General features: G+C 33.8%; 1 protein-coding gene across 1 annotated transcript; it reads left to right on the top strand.

Annotated features, from left to right (window-relative positions):
* Nucleotides 1–20035: 20035 nt before the first annotated feature.
* On the top strand, nucleotides 20036–26444 carry LOC101674423 (cAMP-responsive element modulator-like). The gene is made up of 2 exons (XM_045067732.1): nucleotides 20036–20106; nucleotides 26105–26444. The coding sequence occupies exons 1-2, from the start codon at nucleotides 20036–20038 to the stop codon at nucleotides 26442–26444; spliced, it is 411 nt and encodes a 136-aa protein (XP_044923667.1).
* Nucleotides 26445–27935: the final 1491 nt, after the last annotated feature.

Below are 27935 nucleotides of genomic sequence, written 5' to 3'. Positions count from 1 at the left end.
TTTCTAAATCATCATTTATCCTGTATTTAATATATTTTTGGACCTTAATGATTCAGTTGTTCAAACCACTTTTATTGAGTGTATTCTGTGTTCTGGGAGCTGTGTTAAATGGCGGAGATATAAAGATGAAAAAGACAGAGTAAAGATGAAAAAGACACGGTCCTGGTTCCAGAAGAGTTCCTTGTCCAATGGGATCAATTATTTTTAAAGAAAACTACATTAAAACAGTCATGGAAACTTTATATTTATTAACAATGTATATAGATTTTTTATTGATTCTGTCTGAAAACATTAGTTATATTATTGCTTTCTTAAGATTTAGTAACATTTAAATTAAAAATCATATTTATCTTGATAAGTTTTTAAAACTGCCCAGCAATTCAAGGTTACTATGCTCCTACAGCATATCTTGTGTTTTAGGAACTGTGGAGACAGATATAAATAAGACATATTCAAATGGTATGAGGTTGCAAAAAATAGCCAGTTGCTAAGGTTTGCTTCCACAAATAGTAATTAAGATTTTAAAAAATCTGTTTAGTAATTCAACATAGAAAGTAAAAGTTAAATGCAAAAAAAAAAAAATCTTATTTTCTTCCCTCAGTTATAAGTACTTTAAATATTAGGAAGTGTATGATATTGTGACATCATGATATCTTCATTTAAGTTTTATTCAGATACTTAATAGAACTTTTATAATATGAAGCACCCAGTCTTTTTAATACTCAAAGTGGATAATTTTGAAATTCATGTACAATAAGTATAGTAAATTTGCTCAAATTTTACATTCATCAATGAAAGCAATGACATAAAAGCAAAAAAAAAAAAAAAAAAAAAAAAAAAAGCAACAACAAACAACTCAAATGGGCAAAGGAAAAAGACAACTAAAAGAACTAAAAATGACAAATATACTTTGAAATACAGGTAATTTTATAGCAATCAACGAAATGTGAATTAAATAAATAAAAAAGTCAGCCTATCAAACAGTCAGAGAGAGAGCATTAAATGTTCACCTATGTTTGAAAAATGCCCTTTCATGCTACGTGTTTGGAGTAATTAATGTACACAACTGTTTTGTAGGATAGTTTATCAAGGTGAGGAAAATTAATATATTCAATCAAACAAGTTTAGTATGTGATGGTTTAGAATGCACATAACTAAAATAGAAAAGAACTCAAATAATACTGAGCTGCATGAATAAATTATGGTACATTGATAAGGTCTTATTAGCAGGACTTATCACACTGATTATTTCCTTTCTTCTACTTTTGCTTTTTGTTTTTGTTTTTTGTTTGTTTGTTTGTTTGTTTAGATTTTTATGTATTTGAGAGAGAGAGAGCATGAAGGAGAGGGGCAGAGGGAGAGAGAATGTCAAGCAGATTCTTTACTGAGTGTGGAGCCTGATGCAAGGCTCAATCCCAGGACCCTGAGATCAAGACCTGAGCTGAAACCAAGAGTCAGACTCTTAACCAATGGCACCACCCAGGGACCCCTACTGGCTGTTTTCATAAGAGACTTCCTTTTGGCATCTTTAAATTTTTTAAACACTCTTGTGTGGATATATATTTATTTTTACTCAGAAAAATAATGCATAATATTTTAAATTAGAATTTAAGGTAGTAATGAGCCTATGCAAATAATATGAAGGCTTTTCATGCTTATCCTATATCTCCACACCCATGTAATTTAAAGGTATAATTATATTAGGCATAGAAGTTGTCAAAGAATTTTGTATAAATACGTTCTATATATTAATTTTGTATAAATATGTTCTGTATATTAAGATAACTGTAGTGTGAGCCTTTTTTCAGCTGAACTCCTATAAGTCTATTAAAGGCTTGTTTATAATTCATAATCATGGGCATTTTGGAAACACAGGAAAATGTAAAATATATCTTGTTCTACAAAAACAATTCTGTAATGAATGTTTGGAGCCATTTTAGGAATAAAACCAAATAGATTATAAACTTCTCTGTATCACTGAGAAGATTTTGTATTTTCTCTTAAGCATTTAAAACAGAATCTAACTCATTATACTCAATAGATAGTTACCCAATGAATGACAAAGTCAATAACTTTTTTTTCCAAAAAAAATCAATTTTGTATCTCAAAGCAAGAGTTGAGTTAAAATTTGAAATATAGCAAGATGAGGATATAGTTTATATACTTAGCCACTAAAATGATTCTTCTGAAATTTTGTAAACATTTTTTGAAAATAGATTGTTTAGGGTTTTATCAAGTACAATTTTCAGAAATAGCATTTTGTTGTTTTGGTCATGATTTAAAGTATTGGAACTATAACTTTTAAAAGAAAATACAGAGAAATTAAATGTTTATACAATGGCTACTGAATATGGACATCAAGATCAACAACCATTAAAAAATAAATGAAAGTAAAAGAATGAAAAATAGAATACTGTACAACAAAAACATTAAAAGGTGTTTTGCTTTGTTTTGTTTTAATTGCTTGAGACACCTGGGTGTCTCAAACTAGGTCATGATCTCAGGGTCCTGGGATTGAATACCATATCAGGCTCCTTGCTCAATAGGGAGCCCACTTCTCCCTGTGCCTGCTGCTCCCCCTGCTTATCCTCTGTCAAAAAAAAAAATAACACATATTTTTTAAATTGCTTGGAATAAAATAACTGGTCAGTGTTTCATGAACATTGTTTTTGCATTTTAAAAACTATGTTTCATGATCCCTTGGTATACCATGGAGTCATCTTAGTGTGTCTGAAACCACATATTTTAGTAGAATAGGATAGAATAGAATATACATGTCAGAGTTCATCACTTTTAGAAAGATTAAGCATTATTCTGTGTAACTTTTGTTTCAATTCTGTTTGTCTGTATTTGCAAGTGTTTGCAAGTGCTTACTTTTTCTTGATCTCATATGCATTTTACAGTAGGGCATTAGCCAAACATTTGAAAGTCCCTGTCTTATCATGACCAAATTATGGATTAAGTACAATTACCATTGACAATTTACAGAAAGAAAATTAAGTTTCATATCTGATTCTGTGTGTACTGAAGGTCATGATTCAGATTCTTGTCTCTTTTTCTAGATAATCTGCTCTTTCACAAATTCCTGGTTCTTAATCTTGTTTTTTCTCTCTCTCCCTCCTCCCCTCCAATTTATAATCCATAATGATTCTGCTCTACTCTTCTGTAGCAACTTCTGGGGATTCCCATCCTTCACTCAAAAAGAAACAAAAATATGCCTAAGACAGGCATAATCTCTCCTATTATTTCCTAGTTAGGAAATGTTTTCATATCTGAATAATTTGTTGTTTTGAAATTTTTATGAATGTATAGATTATATCAAAGATTTCTTCCCTGTTCTTCCAGGGTTCCAGCAGAATCACATCAACACACATGATTTTTTTTCCCCAAAGACTTATTTATTTGAAAGAGAGAGAGTAGGAGACTGGGGGGAGGGGTAGAGGGAGGGAGAATTCTCAAACTGACACCCCATGAGTGTGAAGCCGGACACCAGGCTGGATCCCAGGACCTTGGGATCAAGATCTGAGCTGAAATTCAAAGTCGGCCTCTTAACCAACTGAGCCACCCAGATCCCCAACATGTATGAATCTTTTACACATACACACACTCAAATCTACCTATGATATCTTATTTGGTTAGAATAGGATAGGATTTTAGATATTATGAACAAAACATCTAGGGGTTGAATAAACAAATACATTATAAATGTATTGCCAAGCTTTTAAGTACTTAGAAAAGAAACAACCTAGAGAAACAAAGAAACAACACCCCCAAACAAGATGTTTCTAGAAATCAGAAACTAAGTTAGAAGGATGAATGAATGCAAAAGATGGTGTTGCCTGCCCCAGGGCAACAGCTTAGCACAGCATATAAGAATCTGAGGCATTCTCACCATCCACATATACAAGGTAACTACATGAGGTAATGGATGTGTTAATTAACAATATTGTGGTGATCATTTCACAATATGTGAATATATGTGTGTGTATGTATATACATGTGTGTGTCTCAAATCAAGTTGTATCTCTTGTTTTATTTCTATTTCATTTTTTGGTACATTTTAAATATATACAATTTTGTTATTTATGCCTCAAAGAAGCTGGGAAAAAGTAGTCTATGGCCTTATAATTCTAAAGGAAATTGCTCATTAGTACCAGAGGCAGACAAAGTCAAAATGCAAAGCTAGTGAGTGATTGAGAGAATTGGAAAAATACCTAATGCTAGTACATATATAAAGGATGCTTTATTTTTTTTTGAACAATTTTTTAAAAAGATTTTACTTATTTATTTGACAGAGAGAGAAATAACAAGTAGGCAGAGAGGCAGGCAGAGAGAGGGGGAAGCAGGCTCCCCGCTGAGCAGAGAGCCCAATGCAGGGCTCAATCCCAGGACCCTGAGATCATGACCTGAGCCAAAGGCAGAGGCTGAACCCACTGAGCCACCCAAGCACCCAAAAGGATGCTTTATTCTATTAGTCATCTAGAATGCCCTCTTTAACTGGTCATATAAGATTTGTAAATGGCTTTACTGTGGAGTTAACATGCATATATAAAGTATACAATTTGGGGTCCCCTGGGTGGCTCAGTCAGCTGAGTGGCCAACCCTTTGTTTCAGCTCAGGTTATGATGTCAGTGTCCTGGGATTCTGCCTACGTAGTTAAGACTCTCTCTCTCCTTATGTCCTCCACCCCTGCTTGTATGTACTCTCTCCCAAAACAAAAAACTCTTTTAAAAAATAAAAACATAAAGTGTACATTTTGGTTAGTTTGATATATTAACAAATGTATGAAACCACCATCACAATGAAGAAACTGAAGCCACCCATCACCTACAAAAGTTCCCCCGTGTCACTTTGGGATTCCTACATCCATCCAATCATTCTTCCTCTCCATGATCACCCTTCTAACTCTCCACCACAGTACTCAGTCTTCACAGTTTTATCTTCTATCATTATAGATTAGTTTGCATTTCCCATAATGTTATACAAGTGGAATCATTAGTATGTCATCTTTTTGTTTGTTTAGTTTCTTTTACTCAGCTTAACTATTTTGAGGTTGATTGTTGCTGCATGTACCCATTTTTTAAAACTCTTTTATGTCTAACTAGTCTTGCATCATACAGACATACCACAATGTGTTTACCAAGTCACCACTTGAAAAATACTTACGTTGTTTATAATATTGACTATTACAAATAAATTCTTTGTGAAATTTTGCATAGCAATTTTGTATGGACAGTCTTTCATTTCTTTTGAGTAAATCTCTAGTAATATAATGCCAGAGTCGCATGATAATCATAGGTTTATCTTTTATAATACTCCAAACTGTTACCTTGTCTTTTATTACAAAGTGTTGTACTGTTTTAGCTACCTGAGCACTCTGTTAGTTCTACATCTTCACACCACTTGGGATTTTGTTCTTGTTAATTAAAATTTAAACTATTTTAAAATGTATACAATGGCACCTCAGTGTGGTTTAATTGTCATTCCCTAATGACTAATGATTTTGAACAAATACACCTGCACTCATTTGCCATTCATATATCTTCTTTGAACTGATTAAATCTTCTATTCATTTAAAACAGTTTTTTGGTTTTCTGTTTTTTGAATTTTGAGAATATATATTCTGAATATAAGCCTTTTATCAAATTCATTATTTGCAAATATTTTCTCGCACTCTGTAGTTTGCCTTTTGCTTTCTTAAGAGTGTCTTTTGAGGAGCAAAAACTCTTAAAATTTTTTAGAGCAATTATCCTCTTTCTCTTTCAGTGATTGTGTTTTTTTCTGTCTTATGAAAGAAATCTTTACCTAATAAAAATGCACAAAAAAATTCTTATTATATTTTCTTCTAGATATTTCTTCTGGTTGAAAAGACTGTTCTTTGCCCACTTAACTGTATTTTGCACTTTTGACAAATATCAATTGACCATATATGCATGGGTTGTGTTGTGAACTCTATACCCTGCACTACGGTCTAATTCTGAACTCTATATTGACCTATTTTTCTATCTTTATGACAGGACTACATTCTATTGATTACTAGAACTTTGTAACACATCTTTCAACTTTGCCATTTTATGAAAGTTCTTTTAGCTATTGTATTAGTAAGTGTTCTTCAGATAAACAGAAATAATAGAATAAATCTATCTACCTCTATATATATCTAATCTCCATATATATCCTGACAATCTCAAAATCCACATGTTGAGTCAGCAAGCTGGAGAGCCAAAACTTGGTAGGCTTGATATCCAGGAAGAGCCATTATTTCAGTTTGAGTCCTAAGGCAGGAAAAACGGTAATATCCTAGTTCTAAGGCAGTCAGCCAGAAAAATTCTTACTTGGGGAAAGGTCAGTCATTTTGTTCTATTCAACAGATTGAATGAGGCCCACCCACATTAGGGAGAGCAATCCATTTTGCTCATTCTGACAGTTTAAATGTCAGTCCCATCTAAAAACACAGAAAACACCCTGAATAATGTTTGACAAAATATCTGGGTACCCTGTGGCCTGGTCAAGGTGACATAAAATTAACCATCACTCTTTTCACAATAGATCCTCTCATAGGCCCTTTGTATTTCAATATGAATTCAGTTGATTTATTTTTACAAAAAAGCCTGCTGGGATTTTGATTGAGATTGTACCAAATCTAAAGATCATTTAGAAAAATGGGAAATAATAAGTATATTAAATCTCATGATCCATAAAGACAGTCTATATCATGATTTATTTAGGTCTCATAATTCTTTAAAATGTTTTGTAGTTTTCAGTGAACAGTTCTTGGATTTTTTTTTCCTGAATTATCTCTAAGTAGTTTGTATGTTTGATACTACTATAAGTGGCACCACTCATTGCTGGTATTTTTAATTTGTGTCTTTCTTCTCTCTCTTTTCATATCAATTTGGTCAGAGGTTAATAAATTTCATTAAATTTCTCAAAGGACTAAATTTTGTTTTCATTTAATTTTTTATCATTGTTTTCTGTATCATTGATTTCTACTATGATCTTTATTATTATTTTTATTTGTTTACATTTTGGTTCATCTGCTTTTATTTCTCTAGTTTCTCAAGGTAATATCATCTACACACACAATTTGTAATATTCATCCTATGCTAATTAAGTTGTTACTGCTATAAATTTTACTTCATGTTTGTTGTATCCAAAAATTAGATATGTTGTGTTCTTATTCTCACTGAGTTTAAAATATTTCTAAATTCCCTTTTGATTTTTGACCTTTTGACCTATATATTATTTAGAATGCCACTTAATTTCCAAGTATTTGTGGATTTTCCAGATATCTTTCAGTGACTGATTTCTAAGTCACAGAAATTTACTTTGTATTATTTGAATCCCTTTGAATTTATTGGGATTTGTTTTATGGCATAGAATATGATGAATATTCTTGATAAAGGTTTTCTATTTACTGGAGAAGTTGTGTGCACTCTTTTGTTATTAGGTTAAGTGTTCCATAAGTATTCAGTTCAGTTCCATAAGTATCAATTCGATTAATTTATTTAATACTGTTCAATTTTTTTATTCTTACTGTTTTTTCTTTTTATTCTTTTTGTTCTTTTGCTCTATCATGAGAGGAGTATTGAAATTCATAAGTAATATTGTGGATTTGCTTATTTCTCCTTTCAGTCTTATAAGTTTGTGCTTAAGTACTTTGAATCTAATTATTTGGTTCAAAAACATTTATGACTTTTTATTTTGTTTTATTTTGCTCTGAAGAATTTATCTTATTGTCATTGTCTAATTACTCTTTTTCCTTAAACTCAACTTTGATTTTAATAAAACCACCCCTATTTTTTTGGAAAGATATAGCATGGTATATCTATCTTTTCTATTATTTTAGTTTTAATTTTTTCTACTACCATATTCAATGAGGTTTTCTACTACTATATTCAATGAGGTTTTAATATTTCTACTACTATATTCAATGAGGCAACATGTAGTTAGGTGTTGTTTTTTTTAATATACAATATGACAAGTTCTGTCTCTTAATCTAGATATTTAGTTCATTTACTGCATTTTGATTTTTTATATTGCTAAGCTCCAATCCACTATTTTTCTTTTTGTTTGATGTGCATACCATCCATTATTTTTTTCATTTTTCATCTTTTCCTACCTTATTTTAAATAAATTGAGTATTTTTTTACAGTCTCATCTTACCTCCTTTATTGGCTTATGGGTTGTATTCTTTTAATGGTTGCTTTAGGATTTATATACATCTTTAATTTGTCATACCTTATTGTCAAGTGATATTATATTACCTTATGTTTATTTTTTATTAAAAATTTTATTTATTTGTTTGACAGAGAGGTCACAAGTAGGCAGCAAGGCAGGCAGAGAGAGAGAGGGGAAAGGAGACTCCCTGCTGAGCAGAGAGCCTGAGCAGGGGGCTCTATCCCAGGACCCTGAGATCATGACCTGAGCCAAAGACAGAGGCTTAACCCATTGAGCCACCCAGGCACCTTATTTAATATAAGAACCTCATAACGTTATACTTCTATTTCTCTCTTTCTTGATTTTGTGATTTTGTTTAAAAAAAAAAAGGAAAAAATATTAGTTCCTGATGTCCAGGAACTAATCTGACGCTCATAGATAAATTGATGTTATTACTGACTGACTTAATACATGTAGCTCAGTCATTTTATTCTGGTGTTGAACATAACAATGTGACAGAATATCTATATCAAATGAAATAACTCTGAGACCATGAGAAAATGTGACAAAAACAAGTTCTCCATGCAATTCAAAAAATACCCAAATCTGGGGCACCTGGGTGGCTCAGTGGGTTAAACCTCTGCCTTCAGCTCAGGTCATGATCTCAGGGTCCTGGGATTGAGCCCCACTTCAGGGTCTCTGCTCAGCAGGGAGCCTGCCTCCCCTTCTCTCTCTGCCTGCCTCTCTGTCTACTTGTGATCTCTCTCTCTGTCAAATAAATAAATAAAATCTTAAAACAACAACAACAACAACAACAAAAAACCAAACCTCTGATTCTCACTAAGCGACTTTACCAGTTACAGCTTAATCTTCATTCTGGTCTGCCCTCCTACAGAAGAGATTTATTAAGATGCCCACTTATATATTTGACCCATTTTTTGATAGCATGAAATCCAGAATGAGCTCCCACTCCCTTGGTACCTTCTCCAAATTACCCAACCAAAACCTAAATTCCATAATGGGTTTTTTCCTAACATTCTCTTACTGAGACATTCTACAGGTCCCAATGCTATGTGTTCTCGCCCATTGCAACAAGCAATAAACTCAAGTTGTTTAACTGCAGATGCTTTCCTGTTGGTTGTTGGTTAAAGGGCATTGACATTTTTATATATTTCTTCTACATTTGTTATAAGATTATCATGTGAGGATGTAGAATAAATGAAAAACAATGCTTAAATGCTCTCCTTGAGAATAAAAAAAAATGTACAAACATTTTGACCACCATTTTAGTATTATCTTGTAAACTTGAGAATGTAAAAACCTATAAACTGTACTCCTTGATATATATTCAATTTATATGTACAATGTAACATCTCCAATATACTCAAGCAATTCTACCTATAATAGGAAAAAGCTGGTAATAATTTGTTTCAGCAATAGGAAAATGGATGATTAAATTACAGCATGTTAATATACTGAAAATTAATAAAATACAGTCCCATGCATCAAAACAGATGCATTGCCTATTTGGTCATAGAAGAAAACAACCCATATGATCCACTACATATAAAGAGCAAATCACAAAGCTAGACAGCATATGGTTGGCCATTTGTAGATTTATACAAAAACTGTAACCACAAAATTATAAACACAATATTCTGGCAAGTAGTTTCCTCTGAATAAGATGAGACAAAGTTGGAATCAGTGATTGCATAAGCAAAATTCAAAAATACAGTTATTTTGCCATTTCCTGATAGCTAACTTGGGTTGTGAATTAATAAGTTATTATGTTATTATATTTTTGTCATGCACAAATTATATAGATAGATACATATATATAAACCTTTTGTTACAGTAAGAAGAAAAATATTGACTTGTAGTCCCTAATAAAACCTATCCAAGCAACAAGCAAAAATAAACAAGTAAGCCATGTTCAAACTAAAAAGATTCTGTGCAGCAAAGGAAACCATCAAGAAAATGAAAAGGCAACTTATTAAAAGGGAGAAAATATTTATAAATCATGTATCTGATAAGGGGTTAATATCCAAAATAGAGAAAGAATTCATGCAACTCAATAACAAAAAACAAAAACAAAAACCCAAAAAACAAAAACAAACAAACAAAAAACTATCTGATTTTAAAATAAGCAGATCTCAACAGACATTTTTCCAAAGAATACATACAAATAGCCAGCAGGTACATGTAAAGATACTCAACATCACTAATCACTAGGGTAAGTCAAATCAAAACCACAAGGAGATTCCACCTCACATGTGTTACCATGACTATTATTCAAAGAGAAAAGAAATAACAAGTGCTGATGAGGACTTGGAGAACAGACAACCCTTGTGCACTATTGGCAAGAATGTAAATTAGTGCCATGAAAACAGCATAGAGATTCCTCTAAAAATTAGAAATACAATGAACATAGAATCTATCAACTTCACTTTTGTGTACTTATCTGAAAAAAATGAAAATATTAACTTGAAAAGATAAATATTCCTCCATGTTCACTGCAGCATATTTACAATAGCCAAGATGTGGAACCAAACTAAATGTTCATTAATGGATGAATAGATAAAGAAAACCTCTGTATATACATACCATTTATAACAACATGAATGGATATCAAGGGTGTTATATTAAATGAAATAAGTCATATAAAGAAAAACAAATACCACATGACCTCATTTATATATGGAATTTTGAAAACAAAAATAAAAACAAAACAAAAACATAACTCATAGAGAACAGATTGGTAGTTATCAGAGGGTCAAAAGATACAAACTTCCTGTATAATAAATAAGTCACAGGGATGCAAGATACAGTATGGTAACTACAGGTAAAAAATATTAAATTACTTATTTGAAAGTATCTAAGAGTACAGATCTCAAAATTCTCATCACAGGGAAAAAAAAAGTTTGTAAATATGTGAAGTGATATATGTTAACTAGACCTTGTGGTTATGATTTCACAATGTAAATAAATATTGAATCATTATGTTGTACATCTAACATGTTATACGTCAATTATACCTCAACTAAAAAAATACTTTTTTAAAAGAAATGAATACAATTCTTTAAGGATTTATTTGTTTATTTAGAGAGGAAAGTACCTGGGGCTGGGGGGAGGGAAAGAGGAGAGGGAGAGAGAATCTCAAGCAGACTCCCCACTCAGCATGGAGCCCACGCAGGGCTTGATCACACAACCATGAGATCATGGCCTGAGCCAAAATCATGAATTAGATGCTCAACTGACTGAACCATCCAGGTGCCCCCGAAATGAATATAATTCTGACACTTGTTATAACATAGGTGGACCCTACAGATATCATGCTAAGTGGAATGAGCCAGACATAAAAAAATAAGTATTTTATGACCCTACTTATATGAGATACCTTGCGAAGTCAAACATGCAGAGACAGAACACAGAACAGGGGTTACCAGGGCCTGGTATTAGTGGGGAGAAATGTGTACAGGATAGGATGATGAAGTCCTGGAGATGGAGAGTGGTGAGTGCTGTACTAGACATGAATGTACTTAATGTCACTGAACTGTATACTTAAAAATGGTAAAGAAGACAAATTTTGTGTTATGTATATTTTGCCACAATAAAAAAGTTGCAATAGGTTGATATTTGAAAGATTTTTAGGGGTCCACACTATGAGCTTAACAAAAGCTTTAACTAGAGCTTCAACTTTCTTTTTCTCATCTACCCTGGAGGAGTCTTTAGTAGGCACAGGAAATGACAGACATCATGCTTTCTTTGGTGAAGTGCATGGTGTTCCTACCAGGGAAAGGTCTAGACATGCTGTGCAGGCCTCTGTCCTGGGCGCAAGGATCTGGCAAATCTACATGTCACACTTGGCAGTACACCCTGGACTCTTGAGTTCTTCCACCTAGGGGCAGATTCTGTTTCTGGGCCAATGGAAAGGAATGCTTAATTCCGCAACAGAATATTGTCCTATCTGCCTCTATAATGAACCTCTCATGCAAGGTTTTGGATAAAGTGCCTAAATGCAGAGCACTGGTACTTCACTGAACTTCAGATGACAAGTTATAGGATGGATTTGTATCTCCTTGCTAATAAATATGCATGATAATAAAATTATCCAAATTTGAAGATAAGGTAAAAAATGATGATATAATTGTAAAAGACCATGCTAGAGCATTTGTTAAGAAGGCTAACTGAGTGAGTGAAGCTGCCTCACTCTGGAAGAATGCAGCTTTGAACAACTGCTTGGGGCTTGTGTAGTTTATGATCCTATAAAATTGATAAAGTATGCTGTGTTTCTTTCCAGTACAGAGTAAATACCCCCAAATTTAACAAAAGTTAATTTTTTATTATGTATTGAACACACTTTATTGTTCCTTTTCTTCACTGACTATATAAAATGTCAGTTCCCAAATCTTCTTTTGAACTAGCTTTGCATCTTGCTGTTTCCCTCATTAAGTAAATGAAATTCTGATACATGCATTTTATTTGTTTGGGCATTATGTTTTTAACATTTTGAGAATTATAACTGACTCTTATGGAAGTCCCACTGAGCTGTTACATTCACTGGATTGGAAAACAGCTCATGGTTCAAGGAAATCACAAATGCAGCTTTAAATCTCTGACCTTCCTGATCAGTGACTCCTTGCTGAGTTGTGGCAGAAGACCTTCATTTTCTGAGTTCTTATATGTTAATTTCTAATACCTGTGATGTCTTAATCTTTCAAAAATTATAAAATGACAAACCTACAAATAATTGAGCACTGGTTGCAAAATGGTTAATGCCTCATTATTTTGTTTCTTATCTTTCAAAGAAGAGTCTGAAATTATCTGGTGTGGCTAGATCTGGAGTTTATCACAGCAATCTTTTATCCAGACTCACTCAGAGTCTTGTATATTTGGTTCTGGTTGGACACCTTTCTTTCTGGTTTTGAAACAGGTATACTCACTGCATGTGATGCCACTGTTTCAATGTGAAAATCTGTGAAAGGTTCCAAAGGTAAAATCAAGTCATCAACTTTCAGGTGTGTGTTAGTGTTTCTTTTGTTCCAGGAATTTCATAGCTTGGGAGGGACTTAGTTTCACAAAGTGGAAGAAAAGCAGCAGCCCACAGGAGACTGTATGTCTTACAACTGAAGAAAGGGTGAAATACATAATAAATAATATATTCAGGGTAAGAAACTATCCTTTCTTAGAGGTCTGCCTACTTGAAAGGTTTTTGTGTGTGTGTTGGGGGTGTAGTGTTGGTCCATTTAACCCCACAGGAATTGTTTTTATATCTTTCTGTGCCCCTATTTTATTTCATCTAGAGATATAGTTGTAAAACAGAGGTTGCAAGCCCTTTGTGATCTTGGGCATTTTATCTGTAAAAGAAGAGGTTTTATTTCTTGTTGTGTTAATATTAGTGTGAAATCTCTTCCTAGTATATAACACATTAGATTATAAAGTTTCTTAACTTAAAATAAGCTTTTTTTCTGAAGAGAATAAATGCTTCTACAAATCTAATGGAAATGCTCATATAAATCTAATGGAATCTAATTTGAGTATATAACGAAGAAATAAGCTAAACTGGTATGTCAGATATTCTAGACTTTTCAGAAAATTGCCTTCTCACAGAAGCTGTTAGCCCAGTCACTAATTTTGAAAATATTGTATGGAATATAATAAAAGAGCATATTTAACATTTTTAAGATTTTTTTTATGGAAATCCTAGTTAACAAAAGAATTTCCTAAACTGAAGTCAGCAAGGTGAAATGATAGAAGTTCCATCCCTCAGCTGCGCACAGAAATCGCAAGTTAACAATAGAGCAACGGAGGAGAGATTCTCCTGATAGATGTGAAGAAGATGCCATATTGTGGAGTCATGTGGCTTAGACCAAAGGCCAGTTTCAAGGAGCTCAGAGTAACCCCCACCAGTAGCTGGGGGTGGGGGAGTAAATGAGACCTCTGTACCACAGTCACAAGGACCTTAATTAAACAATTGGCATGAGCTCAGAAAAAGGCCTCCAAACTTTGTTAAGACTACAGTCAGTCCTGGTCAGGCAGACATCTTGATTTTAGCCTGATGAGACTGAGCATAGACCTCAACTAAGCCAGACCCAGACTCCTGAGTCATGAAACCAGAGATAATAAATTTATATTCTTTTTTTTTTTAAGATTTTATTTATTTACTTGACAGAGAGAGATCACAAGTAGGCAGAGAGGCAAGCAGAGAGAGAGAGAGGAGGAAGCAGGATCCCTGCCGAGCAGAGAGCCCGATGCGGGACTCGATCCCAGGACCCTGAGATCATGACCTGAGCCGAAGGCAGTGGCTTAACCCACTGAGCCACCCAGGGACCCATAAATTTATATTCTTTTCAGCAGGAAAGATGGTGGTAATTCATTATGCAGGAACAGAAAATTAATACAGTGTACATGCTACACCCTTCTTGCTTGAAGAAATGTAAATAGGTATATGTGATTATAGGGAAACATACAGTACATACTTCTGAACCAAGCAGATCCTATGTACAACAGATAAAATTACCCCTTTCCCAATTTTCTCTATATCTGTAAGAAATAGAATTATTTCATTTACAATTGTAATTAGTGTGGATAATCAAGACTACAATAGAACCAATGATATTAAAGAAATACAATGTATATTTAAGGGGTATGCATGTATATGTTTTAATTAGGACTACAGTTTCTAATTATCAAAGGGAAAATACAGAGAGACTAATATCTTAAAGTAAAAATGTGTGGTTGTACTAGAAATTGAAAAAATATATTAAAACATAAATTTGTGGGAATACGAAAAGTGATAAAAAGCTTGAAAAAAATTGCACTTGATGTCTTTGGGTTTAAATACCTGTAGAAATGAGTAAAAAAAGAAACAATAAAATATGTTAAAATTTTGACAAAGTTAGCTCTGTTTGAATGTGTTTATTCAAAAGAAAAATAAGATCTTATGAGTTCATTACTGCCAATTGCTGTATTACTGCAAGACTCGAATATTGTTTTTTTCATTGTTAAAAGACAAATTGGTGGGGGTGCCTGGGTGGCTCAGTGGGTTAAAGCCTCTGGCCTTCAGCTCAGGTCATGATCCCAGGGTCCTGGGATCCAGTCCCGCATCAGGCTCTCTGCTCAGCAGGGAGCCTGCTTCCCCCTCTCTGTCTCTGCCTGCCTCTCTGCCTACTTGTGATCTCTGTCTGTCAAATAAATAAATAAAATCTAAAAAAAAAAAAAAAAAAAAAAAAAAAAAAAAAACAAATTGGTTTTGAATACTCATTTGCTCTTAAGGAGAGGTAGTGTATCTGCCCAGGTGTGAAAACTTTCTGTCATACTAGAATAACTTCATGGGCTTTTATGCTGAATTTGTCTTGGCTTTCATTATTTAAAAAATTACATACAAATGACAGAACTTCCTTACAGCTTAAACAGTTTAAAAGTCTTTACAATTATATTATCTCTGCTATATTTTTAAATAGACAATTATCATTCCAAGTACATGATGCCTGATCTAACAGAATAAGAATTAAATATGTAGGACTGAGTAAACTGCTGAGAAAATAATTGTTTTTAAAAATACATTATGGTTAGATTTTTAGACATTTCATTATTTGATCTATTAAGCAGTATTCTTGATCTATACTTTCCCCTCTCCTGTTTTGATTTATGTACTTTTTTTTTCTTAGATTTGATTTATTTATTTGAGAGAGAGAGTGAGACAGCATGAGAAGGGGCAGGGTAAAAGGGAGAAGCAGACTGGATGAGAGACAGAGAGAGTCCCTGATGAGGGACAAGATCCTAGGACTCCTGGATCATAATCTGAGCAGAAGGCCATTGCTTAATCAGCTGAGCCACCCAGGTGCCCTATGTACTTTTTCTTTTTAATTAACAGAACTTAAAGTGGAAACACACAGCAAAATTAGATACAAAACTGTAAGGGCCTAGTTAGCCAGAGGGATTCCATCTTGGATTAAACAGTCATTTTGCTGTTTATGAAGTAAAACTTAAACTGTCCCTGCCCTCCTTCCCCCCAGGGGACTTACTTAAAAACAAGTCTGGGAAACCAGTCCCATGTAACAAAGCCCAAATACAATGGTGGGTCAGGCCAGGTGGAAGTATCCAATCAGTGGGGGCACATACTGTCTCCCTAGCTATGAAGGAGTGTGGGTCCCACCTTTTGAGCGCCAATTCTGACCAAGGTGATAGGCTAGTTCAAATATCTACTAGGGTAAATTATAATTCAATTGGTCACTTATGTGTGACCTAGCATGACTGTGCAGCTTTCTCTGTGTGTTACAATTTCATCAGCCACCTGTGAGTGGCCAGGCCCAACCACATGGTCTTTGCCCTTAAAAGTTTGTCTGTGAAGCAGAGAGAGGTCATCCTCTCTATAAGAGGCACGGCCCCCAACGTTCGGTTTGATTTGTGATGCTTGGTGCAAAATAAAGCTTTGCTTGACCTTCGCTTTGTATCAGTCTTACTCCTTTAATCACGGACCCATTATTGCGGGACCTTTCAGAAACATGCTTTCTTCTAGAACTGGAATTCAGCAAACACTCGAGAAAGCTATTGCTTGTGCTCAGTATTTGACATTCAGTGAATAAAAAGTGGCTTTTCATTTTTTTTTTCTTTTTAAGTGTTATACCAGTTCTCATGTTCAGTGTGTGGGGGGAATTAAAGTTTTGTCTATTTGCTTGTTTTTGAGAAAATCATTAGCCACAACTTCTGTCCTCTGAGAGTCAGATTACTTAAACTTCAAAGCCAAATCTCTCTGACGACAACACTGAGTGAAATCTACCCATTGTGGAGATATGCTCTTCCTTGAGAAAGGACAAGGACATCAAATTGTTTTCTGGTTTTACTCAACTTTTTTTCCAAGTCTCAGCACACAAGGCATGTGTTCTTACAATGTAGCTCACATAGCACAGGTCTTCCCCAACTATACCAATTATTATACTTTCTGATTTCACACTTCTTAAAAAATTTTTCTTTTTCACTCTTTCAATTATTTTTACTCTTCTTTAGGCTACAGTTTGGCAAGGGAAATGCCTCTCTCTGCCTTGGGGCCATTCAGCAGGACTTTACAGTTGGTATACTAAACAAAGACCCCCCCACCCTCCCATCTAGGAATAGGTGTTTTGATAGGGTCCACAGTCTACTCTTTTCTAAACCATTTGCTCTGTCAACTTCTACCCAGATCCAGTGTGGTTTTGCATTTAATTATCAGAGTCTTTTAAAAATTCTTGTATGTACTAATGGGCCCCTAGATTAGTTGCTCCTCATTTTTTCTCTAAGATCTATCCTTTCAAAGATAAGTATTTAAAAAAAAATGTTTAATTAGCTGAATGGCTTAATTACATTAGCTCCTAATAAACGGTGTTTCTCCCACTCAGGAGTAATATTTTAGCTTTATGTCTGTCATCTTAGGTCAGGAAGTAATTGATGTAGTGGTGAAAAGAAAAACAAAAACAAATTTGGAGCTCCTGAGTTTATTATTTTAGTTCTACCACTTTCCAACTGTGTGACCCTGGGAAAGGTATTTAACATCTCTGATTTTTAGATTCCTAATATGCTAAATGGGACTATTAATAGTAGCTATCCCATAGACTTCCCATGGGAATTAAAGAAGATAAAATATGTAAAGAGCCTCAGATAGTGCTTGGTATATAAAAATGCTAGTTAGGTTATCATTACTATTTTTAGTAACAGAAACAATCCTATAAAATTCATTGCCTAACTAACTGCAAGGTATTGTTTATTGCATCTTTCATTAGATTATTCAAATTTCTTAAAGGAGAAGAAATTTCTTTCCGGTTTCTGTTCTAGGAACAGGGTTGTTTCTGCTAAGAAAGAACAGGCTTGTTAAAAATTGATCATTTTTGTACTGCTTTGTATTGCTACTTGAGTATTCAAAACTCAAACCAAACCTACAGTCCCTTTTGTAGAAAATTAATTCTTTACAGAATATAATTTATATACTAACTTACATAAGCCCTTCTTACATTTACTGTTAGATTGTACTTTGTTATCTCAGATTTAGAAAATTGATGCTTTATGTCAAGTAATCAGTTAGCAGAATATGAGAAAAGATAGTCACCCTAATTTTCTATGTAATTTCAATGATGTCTCTTAAATGCCAGTATAGTTTTCAGTTTTTTTCAATTAGTAGAAAAAACCTGTCAAGTGGGAAAATATGAGAATATTTTGCATAATATGCTACTGCACATTATTTCTTTATATTTGTATTATTTATTCTTAGGGAGCGTTATCATATGGTAAATAAAAATACAATTATTATAGTTATATTTACATGCTGTCATCAAGTGTTTACTTTTATGTCTTTACATATAAGGAACCATATATTTTGTGGAAGATGCCTTTTATAAACATTACCAACATGAAGTGGGTTATATTATGAAAGTGAAAATTTTTCTTTGAAAGTAAAACTCAAGAAGAAAAATGCCAAACAAATTAAAACTCCTGACTATTCTAAAATCACCATGAAATTTTAGTATTTGATTCAAAATTGCTCTAATATCAGAGACATCAATGGCTTCTGGAGCTATAGTTAAAGCTATCATTATGTGAAGACTAGACTAATTGCTATTTTCCTTCTTACTAAACAATTGCTTGAACTTCTTTAAACAATTTCCAATTGGCAATAATTTAAAAATATATTCTTAACATTCTGATTTATTTATTTTTTTTAAAGATTTATTTATTTATTTATTTGACAGAGAGAAATTACAAGTACACTGAGAGGCAGGCAGAGAGAGAGAGAGAGAGAGAAGGAAGCAGGCTCCCTGCTGAGCAGAGAGCCCGATGTGGGACTCGATCCCAGGACCCTGAGATCATGACCTGAGCTGAAGGCAGCGGCTTAACCCACTGAGCCACCCAGGCACCCCTTAACATTCTGATTTAATCACAACATGGGAAACATGTAATGTTTCTATCTTCTGATTTTAAAATTTCATTTTAATTGGGATAGAAAATTTAGCTTCTAAAATAATTCTGAGTTTTTCTACTCAGGAGAGTTAGTGTTCAGTATTATTTTCCCTCTTTGCACAATCTTCTTAAGGTCAAATACCTGTTGTACAATCAAATTTTAAAATAATTTCTGGAGATTAGCAAGTGTTAAAGTAAATTTACTGAAGATCTTAGAATCCTACCAGAGTAGGTGTTTTAGCAAGTAAGGGTTATAAACTTTATCTTTCCTCCATTCTCTTATCAAAAATTCTCGTACTAATACCATAGATAATAGTAAAAAGTGTTCTTTTATTGATCTAAGTAATTAGAACCCAAGAAAAACTACCTGAGGGAACAGCTTTGTGAGTCATTTTAATTTTCCACATAGATCTTTTTAGAAAAAAGTAAGGTCCCTAAAATTTTTGTATAGATAATCTCTGTGGTGTTGTGTTTTCTTGTATCTTCAGAAGACATACTTAACCAAAAGAAAAGGCAAAAGAAGAAGAAGAAAAAGAAAACATTTGTGCTGCCAATCCCCTTTGACAAACTACAGGATAAAAGAGTGGGAGGTCCCTTCACTAATTTAACTTGAATAGATTGGTTACACTATGAAAGGATTTCAATCTCAGATGAATTGGAGACTATGAAATGGAGCTTCTCCTTCATGAGCCCTCAAAAGAATGGAACCTAAGAATTGCGAGACTAATTTACATTAAATGCCTGATTTGCAAAAGACAGAGACTTGCCCCCTGATCAATGAACATTGAAGAATGTTCAATGAACATTGAACAATGTTCATTGTTCAATGAACAATGAAGAATCTCTCCCCATCTTCAAGCCAATGAATTTCATGCTTAGACTCTGGCTGGATGGACTTGCCCCTCTGTACTCCTTGCCCATAAATACAGCCTGATCCAAACCATCAATGAGCTTGCCTGTAGCTTGCTATGGCATGCATTTCCCAAACTGCAGTTCCTCTGCTATTCCTGAAAAGACGTAATTTCTGGTCATTTGAGTTTGCCTCAGTTTACCTCCTTATGTTCAGGGTTGGCAACATGGTCATGTTGTATCACTTCCTCAATGTCACAAAGCTAGTTATCAGTAGGAATTTAATTATAAGAATTTAATTATAAGAATTATAAGATGATGACATTTGTCTTGCAATAGTGGGGACAAATATACCAGTTCGCCAAGTTAATGAACTTCCTCAAAGATTGAGTTTTTTACTTTTGATGGTTATGGATTAGTGACAGACCGTAAGAAGCCAAAAGGCTGAATCAGGCTTAAATTCTAACATAATTACAGTGATGAGAAGGACACTTGGAAAAAGGGAGCAATAAAGAGGTTGTTCTCATGGTACAGGCCAAAATGTGAGAGCTTTCCCAATGATAGAGTGATAGTCTGAAGTGGAAAGATGAGGTAAACATTGGGGAGATAAAAATGACAGTTTTGGGACTGAACCTGAGGGAAGAGGAAGACATTGAGAATAATACCTCTAGCTTCTATCAGAAGTGAAGAACTAAGGAGTGAAAGACTGCCTTCACATTTCTCTCAGCTTTGTTAAACTTTATGAAAGTTCTTTCTGCCTCTAGGCCCCTCATTTCTGCCCATCCCCCATGCTGAACCACAGAGGTCCTCTCTCTCTTGGATCATTTACTTAGAAAACTAGTACTTGCAGATATTTTTCTGTGCCCCTTTGAGATATAAATCATTTTAAGAGCCTCGTGCCAGTTTCCTAACCCAAGGCTGTGATTCTCACAGACCTGAAAACCTGCTCTTTGAAATGTAATCATCAAGGAAAATGTCATCCCTATCCTTTAGTCACTGTGGGAAGACAATCATCTATCTCCAGTTTGCAAAACCACCTTTTATGATAATGATATGAGATGATTATTTTCCTTTTGGATAAAGCAAATTGGCTAAGACAGATGGTCACTCCAGCTATTCTGTTGGTCTTGTTATTTTGTCATTCTAGCTCTACCCTGACATTTGCTTTTCTGAACTTCTATTGATTTTTATCTCAGATAACAGTGCATGAACTAATAACTCAGTAAAGATGTATTTTTCATTTGGAGTACTCAGTTAAGACTAAGCATTCCATCAATACTTGCCTTCTCAGCTTCTGTGTCTATCTGTTCATCCAGCACAAATATTAAATTTTGAAAGGGAAATTATATTAGTGTTTTGGGATTGCCGTAATTAAGTACCACAAACTGCATGGCTTAAAATAAGAGAAATTTGTGGTCTCACTGGTCTAGAGGTTAGAAGTCCAATACATGGTGTTCTCAGGACTCTGTGAAACTGGCAATCCTAATGTTCCTTGGCTTATAGATGCATCACTTTAATCGGTTCCTCCATCTGCACATGGCCATTTTCTCCCTGTGTATTTTCACACCATCTTCCCTCTAATAAGTGTCTGGTTCTAAATTCCCCTCTCCTCATAAGGAGGAGCTGTCTTGGGCTAGGGGATCACTCTATTCCACTATGAGGTCTTTTTAACTAATTTGATATGGAACAACTCTACTTTCAAATCAAAGTCGCATGCTGAGGTACTGGATGTTATGACCTCAAGATATCTTTGGGAGGACAGAATTCAACCCTTAATAGAGGTTAAAGGATGATACCATGTTTTCAAATTCATAGCTCATAATTAAGTTCTCAGGGTACTTATACCTAATAACCTTCTGTTTATCTTAGATACTTTAAAACTTGATGGAATTTGAATCAATCCAACAACTTGGGAAACACAAATACCAAGTCCTTTTATCATAAAGATCTCTCAAATATTTTTGGGAAAGCATATATTATTATGTAATTTTTACTTTGGTGATGGGTTTGATGTTTAGTAACTGTTAAAAATGATATAAAAGATATACTTGTAAAAATATAACATTCCTGTAAAAATATAACATTTGATGTTTAGTAACTGTTAAAATGATATAAAAGATATACTTGTAAAAATATAACATTCCATCCATGTTGTCGCAAATGGCAAGATTTCAACATGGATGGAACTAGAGCGTATCATGCTTAGTGAAATAAGTCAAGCAGAGAAAGACAACTATCATATGATCTCCCTGATATGAGGAAGTGGTGATGCAACATGGGGGCTTAAGTGGGTAGGAGAAGAATCAATGAAACAAGATGGGATTGGGAGGGAGCCAAACCATAAGTGACTCTTAATCTCACAAAACAAACTGAGGGTTGCTGGGGGGAGGGGGTTTGGGAGAAGGGGGTGGGATTATGGACATTGGGGAGGGTATGTGCTTTGGTGAGTGCTGTGAAGTGTGTAAACCTGGTGATTCACAGACCTGTACCACTGGGGATAAAAATATATGTTCATAAAAAATAAAAATTAAAAAAATATATATAACATTCCTTGTAATTCAGAAACTACCACTTGGTGGCAAGATAATGCTGCTGTTAATGTTCCTAACAGTGACCTAAATACTTGCTCTTTTGAATTATGAATCCTTGATAAATCTGAAGTAGGCTTGTAAAGGGAGTCAGGCAAAATCATAGGTACTCTTTTTTTTTTTTTTTAAGAAAATAATTTGCATAATGAAAGTGACTCTGGTAAAATACACATGTAAAATCCAATTCAAATAATGAGTTAAATTGATTGACTACCATTAAAAAGATATCTAAAATGAAACATGAAAATGAATGAGAAAATAATTACTCTACAGATATATTTCACATCTGAATGTTTTTCTAAAATTCTAGCCCAAGATGTGGGTGTCATAAAATATTTTTCAATTTTAACCCATTTGGTTGAATATAACTATTCAAACCAGTAGTTATATTTATCTCCTGGTGGAACTTTAGAACGTCACCCTGTATTATTGAACTGCTGCCACTTTTTACAAAATTAATGAAGTTTCTGGCAGAATAAATAAATTCCTTACTCACCTTATCAGTGGTGTGGTCTCACAGTGTTATACTTAGAAAATGTACAGGATTTGTTTAATGAGACCATGTTCTTTCTAAAAAGAACATAGAAGGAACATAACTGTTAGATCTGTAGAAATACATTTGTGTGACATTTGTGTGACAGAAATACATTATTTGGTCATAAAGAATATGAAAGATTTAATGATATTCTTGAGCAAAGGTGGTTGCATATAAATTAGTTGTTTTGTTGTCAATTGATTTTTTTAACACTTAGTTTTTTAATAAATAATTATTCTAGGGAATATTTGAAGGCAAGGAGTAGCCTCTTACTGGCATGGAAGAAATAAGGGTTTGAACTATTCTATTTTGGTATTATTTTGAGGCAATGTATTATAGAAGTTAGGTAAGATTTGGCCTCAGAACACTTGTCTTGAGTCCCACTTATATCATCTGTTAACTATGCAACCTGAGCAAATTACTTGATTTCATTTCACCTCAGTTTCATCACTTGTAAAATGGGGGGGGGATAATAGTACCAGCTTCATAGTGTTGATGTAAATATTAAGTAGAATTATCCATTGTAGGTGCTTATCATAGTATCTCTTATATTGCAAACATAAAATATTATTTTTCTTGTTATTTTTCCTAACCATCCAAGGGCACACATTTCTCAAAGATGAAGAGTATCTTAGAAAGATCTCAGGAAAGATGATGCTACCAAATTTCCTTTTCCAAAGCCATTTCATAGCTTACTAACAATTTTCAAGTAGGCAAAGATTATGGGGTCCTTGGGTTGCTGACAGAAGATCGATTTCTCTTACTCTCTTTGGCTTGTGGTGCTTTGCTTTGGCTGGCAACTAGAATTCAAAGAATGCCTGGAGGTGTTGCATTTTCTGGGAAAATGCTAGAGCTCTGTAGTGTTAATGCTGACTATAGCTCCACAATGAGCTTTTGAACTTCTGTGCCATTCCCTTTAATGAATATTGCCAGGGGCTTCCAACTTTTAAACTTTTATTCTCCTTTTTTTCCCCACATTTCTTAATCTCTGAACATATTACCAAAAATGATAGAGATACCACAATGTCACTCAGAGTGCTGAAATAGTCTAGTCTATGGTGATTGTCATTGGGAAAGGAGTGATGCTATATCAAAGAAACAGACTCAGAATGTATTTACCGACAATGTGTTAGACAAGTACTCCTTTTTAATTTTAAGGTTGGTTATTTGTTAGTTTAACAATGTAATTTACCATAAACAATACGGGAATACATAAATAAAGCACTTTTGGAAATTAAGTTTAAATTCTAAGAAATATTTTTTACAGAAATATACAGCATCTCAGGACTTCAAGCTTGTTTTCGCATATTTATAGGTGGCTTTTGATGTTTGTGAAATAAATAAGTTCTTTTAAAAATTTGTTCTGGCAGAATCACCTTCTATCACAAACAATTAGTATCACCATAGCTCTTTGATTTGAGGGAATCAAAGAGCACTGGAATATCAACACACAGCACAGTAGACAGAGATATGAAAATGAGCCAGAGACTATTAAGGGGGATAAGAATAGTATTTTTTTTCTCTTAACCATTTCTACTCAAAATTCAAAGAAATAGAAAACAAACAAACGAACCCACCCCCCCCCAAAAAAAAACCAAGAAAGAAATAAGCAAAAAACATGATCATGCTTAGCTCTTTGCTGTTGTAGTCAAAAATAGGCTACACATTTATAGCTATATACCAAAAAAGCCTGGCGAGTTCAGTGACAATTCTGGAAATAATAAGATATAAGATAGTGGTGGGGACAGAAAGGATTAAAAATTCTTAAAAGTTTAAATTTAATGCTTATTTATTGGATGTTGATGTACATTCCTGTATCGTAGAGAAAAAAGCTTCCAACAAGTTATGGCTCACCCTGTTATAGGCTCAGTTCATCAAACATCATAGTACTCTTCTCACCTCTTTTTCTTTTTCTTTTTTTTTTTTAATGTTTCAAGTTTTTATTTAAATCCTAGTTAGTTAACATATAATATAATATTAGTTACTGTCAAGTGTAAAATTCAGTGATTTATTCTTCCTGCCTATTTCTAAAGTCAGTCACAGAAGGGCAAATGCTAGATGACTCTGCTTACTTGAGATGTATTAAATAGCCAAACTTACAGAAATAGAAAAGAAAGCTAATTGCCCGAGGCCAGGGAGAGGGGAAAATGGAGAGCTGCTGTTCAATGGCTATAGTTTCTGTTACATAAGATGCATAAATTCTAGTTATCTGCTGCATAATATCATGCCTATAGTTAACCACAATACTATAGTGCATACTCAAAAATGTGTTAAGAAAAAAAATTAAGTGAGTATATCTTATGTTGTGTTCTTAGATTTTTAATGATTCATTTTATTTACTTTTATAGAAGAGTTTCTGAAATTTACTCTCCTCCACCCCCCACAATGTAAACAACTTGGGATTTATTTGTATTTCCCACCCTTCGCAGTTGCACATAGTGAATGTTTGTTGATAACTGATATGAGCTTCCTAATACTGTTCCCTTTAGAATTTTCAAATATTGTATTTATGGCATATGGAATTGCTGTAAATAGACACTCCATAGCTTCCTAATACTGTTCCCTTTAGAATTTTCAAATATTGTATTTATGGCATACGGAATTGCTGTAAATAGACACTCCATAGTGTACAGCATATATATGCTGTGGATACAGAGAGTGAAGCACTGGCCGGCCTCTAGGGCAAGGCCTATTAGGGTAGAAGTAATTAGACACGTGTCTCAGAGTTGTATTCTCACCATGCATGTGCAAAAACTCAATCAAGCTTCTTAAGTTGAACGTCAACAGGAAAAAAAGTGGTTGTATTTAACTAAATCTTAAAATTATATAAGAATGATGAATAAACTATATGATCAATTTACTAATTTCTTACTACATCATTTCTTTAGTGACTGACATTCCTCTGCCCTTTATCTATTTCTAAAATTGTAAAGTCTTAAAAAAAAATGGGATAAAGAATCTGAAGGTTTTGCTCCTGAACATAACTGAACAAAAGGAGGTAAGATTATCATGGGTACAATGTGCCATGTGTGTCTTATGGTAGAGATCACCTCCCGGGATACACAGTGCTCACAGTACGAGCATCCCTCAAAACTAGGCATGCAGAGACAGAGGAGTCTGCAGAATCAGAAGGTGTAATTGATTCTCAAAAACATAGAGAAATCCTTTCACGAAGACCCTGTTATAGAAAAATACTGAATGAACTTTCCTCTGATGTGCCTGGTGTTCCCAAAATTGAAGAAGAAAAATCAGAGGAAGAAGGAACGCCACCTAACAGCGCTACCATGGCAGTACCGACTAGCATATATCAGACTAGCACGGAGCAATACAGTATGTATGCTGCAATTCACTATGTTACAGTGCTAGCTTTAAGTCTTCTCTAGTTACATTGAAGCAACGTGGGTTTGGCATTCAATTGTTCCATTTAAAAAGGCATCATAATATCTAAACTGTGTGTATCATAGAATGAAAAGTACATGTTAAAGAAGTGAGAGATTTAGGGGCACCTGGGTGGCTCAGTGGGTTAAAGCCTCTGCCTTTGGCTCAGGTCATGATCCCGGGGTCCTAGGATCGAGCCCCATGTTGGGCTCTCTGCTCAGCGGGGACCCTGCTTCCTCCTCTCTCTCTGTCTGCTTCCCTGCCAACTTGTGATCCCTGTCTATCAAATAAATAAATAAATAAAATCTTAAAAAAAAAAAAAAGAAGTGAGAAATTTGTACTGAGACCTGTCATATACTTTTGAAAAGTTAAAGTAGTTTTACTGAATTTGGGGTAAAAATAAAGGAAGGGTTTGCCTATTTATATGTTTATATTCATGTCTGATAAAAATTTAAAACTTACTGTTTTTTGTTATCTTTATAAGATACATGCAAACATAAGATATAAATGTCTGTATTTCATTCTTGTTGGCTTTTGTTACCAACAATTATATATTATGCTTACTAATCTAAAAGAGGTACATAATGTTTCCTAAATTGTTTTAAATGTAATTATGTTTTCACTAGTCTTTTTTAATTTGTGCTGCAGCTTTTTCTAGAAGAGAATGGAAAAATGATTTATTTTTTTAAAAGTACAGCAATTGGACAGATCATTTTGTTTGAAATTTTAAACATCAAAAGCTGTAAATAAACAGATATGTTCACAAAAAAAAACCCCACAAAACAAACAAACAAACAAAAACTAGACATGGAAAAAATGGAAGAATAGTACCTAACCATTGCCCTCCCATCACTGTTTTCAAGTTACTCCAGGTGGCCATTCTTGCTCTGGTAATCTATTATGTTTTTGATACATTAATACTGTTGATTACAACTTCTGTCACCTCTAAATGACTTTTGACTGAAATTTAAGAACTTGTTTTCTTTTTTGACAGGGTAGATTGCCCGTCTTTGTTTTCTTATTTTAGCAAGAAGGGTTTGTTATTTTTTATTGTTGTTCAAGCTTTTGAGGCATTGCCCCATAGCTTAAATTTTTGTGCATTATTTATGGATACTTAGGAAACAATCTGTAAGAGAGACTACAGCAAACATTTCAGTCAATTATCAAAAATGTCTATAAAATTTCAAAGGAAAAAAAGGCAAGCAAAAAATATAAATTACTTAAAAACTCACCAGAGTAAAACAAACAAACAAACAAACAAACAAAAACTCTGTATGAAGAAATAACCATGTTTTCTCATTAGGGCTTAAATAATGTGGGGACAGCCTAATATTCATAATACGAATGTATATGACTTCCATGTAGTTTTTTAAGATTTTATAAATTATTACTTCAAATAAGTTTGGGCTAAAGCACCTAATATTTTATAATTTGTGTTAATTATAGAATTATCAAAATAAAAGTCAAAAATCACCGACTTTTTTCATATTATTTGT

The sequence above is a fragment of the Mustela putorius genome, unplaced genomic scaffold, assembly GCF_011764305.1.
Source record: "Mustela putorius furo isolate JIRA1106 unplaced genomic scaffold, ASM1176430v1.1 tig00003898_pilon_pilon_pilon, whole genome shotgun sequence".
NCBI lineage: Eukaryota > Metazoa > Chordata > Mammalia > Carnivora > Mustelidae > Mustela > Mustela putorius.
Note: the sequence above shows the minus strand (reverse complement) of the source record. Positions and strands in the feature narration are given on the sequence as shown.

What these genes read in the sequence shown, in the direction of transcription:
- LOC101674423 (XM_045067732.1), top strand. Translation starts at nt 20,036, where the DNA reads ATGAGCTTGCCTGTAGCTTGCTATGGCATGCATTTCCCAAACTGCAGT. An exon ending in TCTGCTATTCCTGAAAAGAC is followed by an intron (nt 20,107 to 26,104) that starts GTAATTTCTGGT and finishes GTCTTATGGTAG; the next exon opens with AGATCACCTCCCGGGATACA.